Source organism: Brachyistius frenatus, unplaced genomic scaffold (assembly GCF_029030835.1).
Source record: "Brachyistius frenatus isolate BFR_SWC_R1_liver_20210118 unplaced genomic scaffold, ASM2903083v1 Contig_236, whole genome shotgun sequence".
NCBI classification, from domain to species: Eukaryota; Metazoa; Chordata; class Actinopteri; family Embiotocidae; genus Brachyistius; species Brachyistius frenatus.
Window position 1 is genome coordinate 210,001 of NW_027210835.1, and position 7,500 is coordinate 217,500.

Genomic DNA, 7,500 nt, shown 5'->3' on the forward strand with positions numbered 1-7,500 from the left:
GTACCTCAGTGACCTGTGATGTCATCAGGAGGTCGTCAGAAGCTGTGTTGTTCGTTGGTGTATTTTTGGTGTCTCGCTGACGACCAGGTGAAATGTGACACCTGCTCCTTTGATTGGCTGCAGATGGACTTCCTGTTTTCTGCTTCTTCATATGAAACATGAAACAAATGTTCATCAGCAGAATCTGAACTCATCAGCTGCTCCTCCTCCTCCTCCTCCTGCTCCTCTTCCTCATTTTCCTCCTCCCTCCTCCTCCTCATCTTCCTCCTCCTTTTCCTCCTCCTCCTCCTCTTCCTCCTCATCTTCCTCCTCGTCCTCCTCCTTCTCATCTTCCTCATCTTCCTCCTCCTCCCCTTCTCCCTCCCCTTCCTCCTCCTTCTCCTCCACCTCCTCCTTTTCCTCATCTTCCTCCCCCTCCTCTCCCCATCCTCCTCCTCTTCCTCCTCATCCTCCTCCTCCCCATCCTCTTTCTCCTCATCCTCCTCTTCCTCCTCCTCCCCTTCCTATTCCTCCTCCTCCTTCTCCGCCTCCTCCTCCTGCTCCTCTTCGTCCTCTTCCTCATCTTCCTCCTCCTCCTCCCTGTGATGATTGAACCTCCTCCTCCTCTTCCTCCTCCTCCCCTTTCCCCTCCTCTTCCTCTTTCTCCTTCTCTTCCTCTTCCTGCTTTTTCTCCTCTTCCTCATCTTCCTCCTCCTCCTCCTCCCCTTCCTCCTCCTCCTCCTTCTCCTGCTCCTCCTCCTCATCTTCCTCCTCGTCCTCTTCCTCCTCCTCATGTTCCTCCTCCTTTTCCTCCTCCTCATCTTCCTCCTTGTCCTCTTCTTCCTCCTCCTGCTCCGCTCCACCTCCTTCTCATCTTCCTCATCTTCCTCCTCCTCCCCTTCTCCCTCCCCTTCCTCCTCCTTCTCCTCCACCTCCTCCTCTTCCTCATCTTCCTCCCCCTCCTCTCCTCCTCCTCTTCCTCTTGCTCCTCCTCCTCATCCCCTTCCTCCCCCTCCTCCTCTTCCTCCATCTCCTCCTCCTTTTCCTCCTCATCCTCCGCCTCCTGCTCCTCTTCCTCATCTTCCCCCTCCTCCTCCCTGTGATTTTAACCTCCTTCTCTTCCTCTTCCTCCACCTCCTGCTCCTCCTCCTCCTCTTCCCCATCTTTCTCCTTCTCCTGCCCCTCCTCTTCCTCCCCTTCCCCCTCCCCTTCCTCCTCCTTCTCCCCTTCCACCTCCTCCTCCCCCTCCACCTCCTCTCCTTTCTCCTCTTCCTCCCCCTCCACCTCCTCACCCCCTCCTCCTCCTGCTCCTCCTCTTCCTCATCTTTCTCCTCCTCCTCTTCCTCATCTTCCTCACCCCCTCCTCCTCCCCCTCCCCCCTCCTCCCCCCCTCCTCCTCCAATCGATTCTCCTCTTCCTCCATTGATCCTCTGACACATTTAAACAACCTGGAAATGAAATCAAACAAAGTGTGATATTAAACAGATCAGCTGGTCTGAAGGTCGACGATCTTCTGAACGACCTCCTCAGGACACGTTACACGTTACACCCATTAGACGTTACACACATGTAAGAGAAATTAATTATCAAACATTTGAATAATTGAACGATCAAAAACTTTACATTAGTTATCGGTAAAACAAAACGATCGAATGATTGATTAAAAACCTGATCAGCAGATTGAACAACAATAAAAAGCCGTGAGGACTCAGACAGACAGCTGACTGGATGAACACTGCTCTCTGCTGCTGTTACCATGGAGACGCCCTTCAACCCGCACACACACACACTGTAAAACAGGAGTCATTTAAATTTCATAGAAACTTTGCAGCAACAGAAATGTGAAAAAAAGTGAACGCAGCTCAGATGATTGACAGCTGTAGTCGTGACACAGAGACGTGAACACACACTAATGAGGAACCACACACACACACACACACACACACACACACACACACACACACACACACACACACACACACACACACACACACACACACACACACACACACACACACACACACACACACAGAAGGAGCTGCTTTCTGAGTTTCAAAGCTTTAAAATGAACACCCAGCTTTTATTCTGAAGTCTTCCAATTATAGATTCCCACTGTCGACAAAATGAGTGATTTGTTCACACACACACACACACACACACACACACACACACACACACACACACACACACACACACACACACACACACACACACACACACACACACTACGCTTGTCAGTGCCGATGAATTATGGATTTTCTGTTTTAATACACTAATGAGAGTCTTTTGTTTTGGCGTCTCCTGTCACTGATGGGTATCCTGTTCGCCGTCTCTCCATCTTTCGTTGCTCTTTTCATTTTAAAGTGTGACGACCCAACATGAGCTTTTATTCTGAAGTCTGTCTGACGCATCGCTGCACGTCAACTTCATTCTTCTGATACTCACATAACAACACCAGCTTTATTCTGAAATTTCTCATTACAGCTGCTTAAAATCTCACTTTTATTTTGGCAGCTTCTGATTGACGACATTTCAATAGTTTGAATATTCCATATTAATAATAACAGTAATATAAATGAGAAAATCAGATCTTTATTTACTCGTCACGTCTTCATCGTTCAATTTTTAGATTTTTCCACATTCTTAACATTTCATTCTTCAGAATGTTTTAATTATTTTCAATGAATACTTATTCATTCAACTTGAATTCAAGGCTGTTATTTTGTCTTTTTTATGACATGTCACTTCCTGTCGGCAGGTTCCTCCTTCCTGTTCGTGAACACGTCGGGCCGTTATGGCGGTCAGCGAGCTCAGATGCTGCTGCCGCCGCTCAAAGAGAACGACACACACTGCGTCAGCTTCCTGTTCTACCAGGCAGGAGGCCGCGAGGCTGCCACGCCCGCCACACTCAACGTCTACGTCAAAGGTGCGTCAGGAACTCCAAAGTACTCCAAAGTACTCAGAAGTACTCCAAAGTACCGCTGCAGTACTACACACACACAGTAGCATAGTAACGTCAGCGGAGGTCCCTCAGGTGTGTTAGCCTGGGGCGAAGCTCTCAGGTGTGATAGGTGGGGGGCGGAGCTTTCAGGTTTGTTAGTTTGGTGGCTGAGCTCTCAAGTTTTTTAACAGAGTTTGTTTCCTGCAGAGAACAACAGTCCTCTGGGAGTTCCCGTCTTTAACTCCTCAGGCCCTGCCTACCACATCTGGAAGGAGTTGGAGCTTGCTGTGTCCACCTTCTGGCCCAATCACTACCAGGTAACTCACAAGCACACGACAACTCGTTTTTACTGCTGAACAACTGTTATCAGAACACTGTGTTCAGGTAGTGATGGATTCTCAGGACACTGATCCTGATCCTGAATCTAAACCTGGACTTAAACCTGAACCTAAACCTGAACTCAAACCTGAACCTGAACCTAAACTTGAACTTAAACCTGAACCTAAACTTAAACCTCAACCTGAATTTAAACTTAAACCTGAACCTGAACTTAAACCTTAACCTGAATTTAAACCTGAACCTAAACCTGCACTTTAATTTAAACTTAAACCTGAACCCGAACCTGATCCTGAATTTAAATTTAAACTTAAACCTGAATTTAAAACTGAACCTGAACCTGAACGTAAATTAAACTTGAACCTGACACCTGTAGATTTATTTTGACAATCTGGTAATGTGATCACAAAGTTCAGAGGGTTGACTGAGTTGTAGAAACAAGTTGAGATTGATCAGATTAATCAGATTAATCAGGTTGATGTTGACAGTAATCATCTTTAATAATCTCTTTAGTTCTGATATGTTCCATGTATTGGATGCAGGATCAGGTCTCAACAATGAAGCTTTAAATATCAGTGAAACGCTGCAGCAGCTTTTCATCAACGATGTCCTGACACACCAACACACTCAGACCACGAGGAACCCTCGAGGTCCAAACGCTGGAACGTTCCTCTGAAGGTTCCACCGTGAGGACCGGACCACATGTCCTCACAAGGCCTGAAAGTGCACGTGGTCCTCACAGAGACAGGAACACCAGAACACACACACTCACTCTGGATGTGGCTGATCCGTATTGAAAGCTCTTTTATGTGGCTTTAAAAGCTCCGTCATCTCTAAACCGCATGAGGGCTGCAGCTAATTGGTTCAACACACACACACACACACACACACACACGCACACACACACACACACACACACACGCACACACGCACACACACACACACACACACACACACACACACACACACACACACACACACACACACACACACACACACACACAGTTTTTCTCACCATGGGAACCTTGTGCCAAAAAACATCGACACCTGCAGGAGAAAAAAAACAGGAACTCGAGATCCCACATTCTGTTTCTGTTCCTGTGACGTTCACGTTCTACCGTCACATTCTACCTTCACGTTCTAACTTCACGTTCTACCATCACGTTCTACTGTCACGTTCTACTGTCACGTTCTACCTTCACGTTCTACCTTCACGTTCTACCTTCACGTTCTAACTTCACATTCTACCTTCACGTTCTACCATCACGTTCTACTGTCACGTTCTACCTTCACGTTCTAACTTCACGTTCTACCGTCACATTCTGCGTCACATTCTACCATAATGTTCTACCGTCACGTTCTATCACAACAGGAAGCAGAGAAGAAGAATGGAGGGAAGAGGAGTCACAGCTGAGATGAGGGGGAGGGGGAGAGGACAAACGGGTGGATGGAGGGAGGAGGACTTCCTGTTTCTGGGCACCAACAGGATATATGGCACCGGTTTCCGTGGCGATAAGACTGTGGAATGTACACACAGAAAAACACAGGAACTCACACACAGTCATTTAAGTAGAACCCTGTAGGAACAGAACACAAAAGAACCAAACAGAGCCAACAAGAACACAACCAAACTGAGTCACATACAGGAAGTGAGCAGCCCGTCTGTTCTCCTCTAGAACCGGTCCTCCTTAAATCTGGATATTTTTACAATGTGGACCTCCTGTCAGACCTGGTTTTGGTTCTATGTGGACCTCCTTTAGTAATCCTACTGATGATGTCATTGACAAGTGATGTGATTGGTCTGTGTGTCAGGTGGTGTTCGAGGCAGTCAGCACCGGGCAGAGAGGAGTTCTGGCCATCAAGGACATCACACTGCAGGGTCACCAGTGCAGTAAGTACACACACACACACACACACACACACACACACACACACACACACACATGCAGAGAAAGGCCCCGCCCTCTTGTAGAACAGGCTCCTAATTGGTTAACGAGGTTTGGCTCCTTAATTGGATAACGATGTTAAAAGTTGAATCGGCATCGTAGAATCAAGGTCAGTCTGTGTGTGTGTGTGTGTGTGTGTGTGTGTGTGTGTGTGTGTGTGTGTGTGTGTGTGTGTGCGTGCGTGTGTGTGTGTGTGTGGGTTGAGGCTGGGGAGCTCATTAAAATATAAATTGGTTAGCATGGACTTTGATCCATCCGTCTGTTTATCTACCTGCTGGTCTGAAGGCATTTCTGATGTTGCTTTGTTATGTGAACACACACACACACACACACACACACACACACACACACACACACACACACACACACACACACACACACACACACACACACACACACACACACACACACACACACACACACACACACACACACACACACACATGCACACACACTCCTCCAGGATCCATCTCCATTGGTTCCTTGCTGCAGTGTGTGACCTCTGACCTCTGTGTGTCCCCAGTGAGCACGCCTCACTTCCTGCACATTAAGGGCGTTGAGGTGAACGCGGGCCAGACGGCGACGTTCCACTGCACGGTGAACGGCCGGCCGCAGAGCAGCCTGCTGCTGTACCTACAGGTGATCCACCCGCCGCCTCGCAGACACCTCGGATCGGCCGCCAGGACAGGAGGCGGCACCTGTTGCAGGTGATCTGACGTGTGTGTGTGTGTGTGTGTGTGTGTGTGTGTGTGTGTGTGTGTGTGTGTGTGTGTGTGTGTGTGTGTGTGTGTGTGTGTGTGTGTGTGTGTGTGTGTGTTTGGGTCGTCAGGGGATGGGCGGGCGCCAGGCGGTTGTCAAGGAAACCAAGCCGGTGAACTCGCGTCGCTACGTGGCAGGCTTCGACGTGGAGAACACAACGAAGGGCGACTCGGGACGCTACCGTTGCATCGCCCAATCAGAGCGTGGTGTGAGCATGTCGTCCTACGCCGACCTCACTGTCAAACGTGAGTCCTGATTGGCTGCTGGCCGTGTCATTAATGTTTGTGTTGTTTCATTGGAGCGTTTCTCCTCTGAACCCAGCTCCGATCCTATCGGCTCTCTGACTGTACACGTGTCATCATCAGTGGATCAGCTGAACATTCAACCTGTGGATCAATAAACTGATCGGTCTGTCAATCAACAGGAGAATCAGCTGCTGCTGTAAACACAACAACCAGATTACAGATCAATTATTCTTTATTGATCAACGATGGCAGCTGATCGGATCGCTCCAGAGTACAATTCATCAAACGTCTTTTATTTTGAAAACTGAGTCCACCTGTCTGTCCACCTGTCTGTCTGTCCACCTGTCTGTCTGTTTTGTTCATATTTATATTTTAACGTCGTCAGTCGAGGATCTCATTTATTAAAGCCCCTCATTACTGCACTGAGTGTGTGTGTGTGTGGTGTGTGTGTGTGTGTGTGTGTGTGAGTGAGTGAGTGAGTGAGTGAGTGTGTGTGTGTGTGTGTGTGTGTGTGTGTGTGTGTGTGTGTGTGAGTGAGTGAGTGAGTGAGTGTGTGTGTGTGTGTGTGTGAGTGAGTGAGTGAGTGAGTGTGTGTGTGTGTGTGTGTGTGTGTGTGTGTGTGTGTGTGTGTGTGTGTGTGTGTGTGTGTGTGTGTGTGAGTGAGTGAGTGAGTGAGTGAGTGTGTGTGTGTGTGTGTGTGTGAGTGAGTGAGTGAGTGAGTGAGTGAGTGTGTGTGTGTGTGAGTGAGTGAGTGTGTGTGTGTGTGTGTGTGTGTGTGTGTGTGTGTGTGTGTGTGTGTGTGTGTGTGTGTGTGTGTGTGTGTGTGTGTGTGTGTGTGTGTGTGTGTGTGTGTGTGTGTGTGAGACAGGTGAGGAGGCGTTTGTTGGTCACATGATTCGACACACCTCCACCCCATCCCGCCGGTTTAACCTCTGATTGAATTGTCACTCAAACTGTGGATGTGCAGACACACACACACACACACACACACACACACTAAGTAGGATACATGTGCAATGATGCGTGCTTATCATGTTCCGGTTAAGACACACCTCTGTGTGTGTGTGTGTGTGTGTGTGTGTGTGTGGGTGTGTGGGTGTGTGGGTGTGTGATGAAGTGGGTCAGGAGGAATTAGAGCAGCTCCATCGGGATTCTGGGTAATAGAATCCAGGTCTGCTGTGATTCGCCGAAGGTCACGAATTTTAATTAACTCGTTAACTCGTTCTTCCCTCGTTAAGAAATCAGTGGAACCCCGAGATGTGTGTGTGTGGTTCTCTGCATGTAGACCTGATCC

The 7,500-nt window shown here is 48.4% G+C and overlaps 1 protein-coding gene across 6 annotated transcripts in view; it reads left to right on the forward strand.

The window, feature by feature from the left end:
- Positions 1–7,500, forward strand: part of LOC138633758 (receptor-type tyrosine-protein phosphatase mu-like) — a 107,327-nt gene that overhangs the window by 34,635 nt on the left and 65,192 nt on the right. For all 6 annotated transcript variants that reach the window (XM_069720172.1, XM_069720177.1, XM_069720174.1 and 3 more), the window contains exons 3-7: positions 2,738–2,905; positions 3,128–3,237; positions 5,069–5,147; positions 5,726–5,841; positions 6,032–6,206. In XM_069720172.1, coding sequence (XP_069576273.1) covers positions 2,738–2,905; positions 3,128–3,237; positions 5,069–5,147; positions 5,726–5,841; positions 6,032–6,206 — 648 coding nt within the window. The remainder of the gene's footprint in view (positions 1–2,737; positions 2,906–3,127; positions 3,238–5,068; positions 5,148–5,725; positions 5,842–6,031; positions 6,207–7,500) is intronic.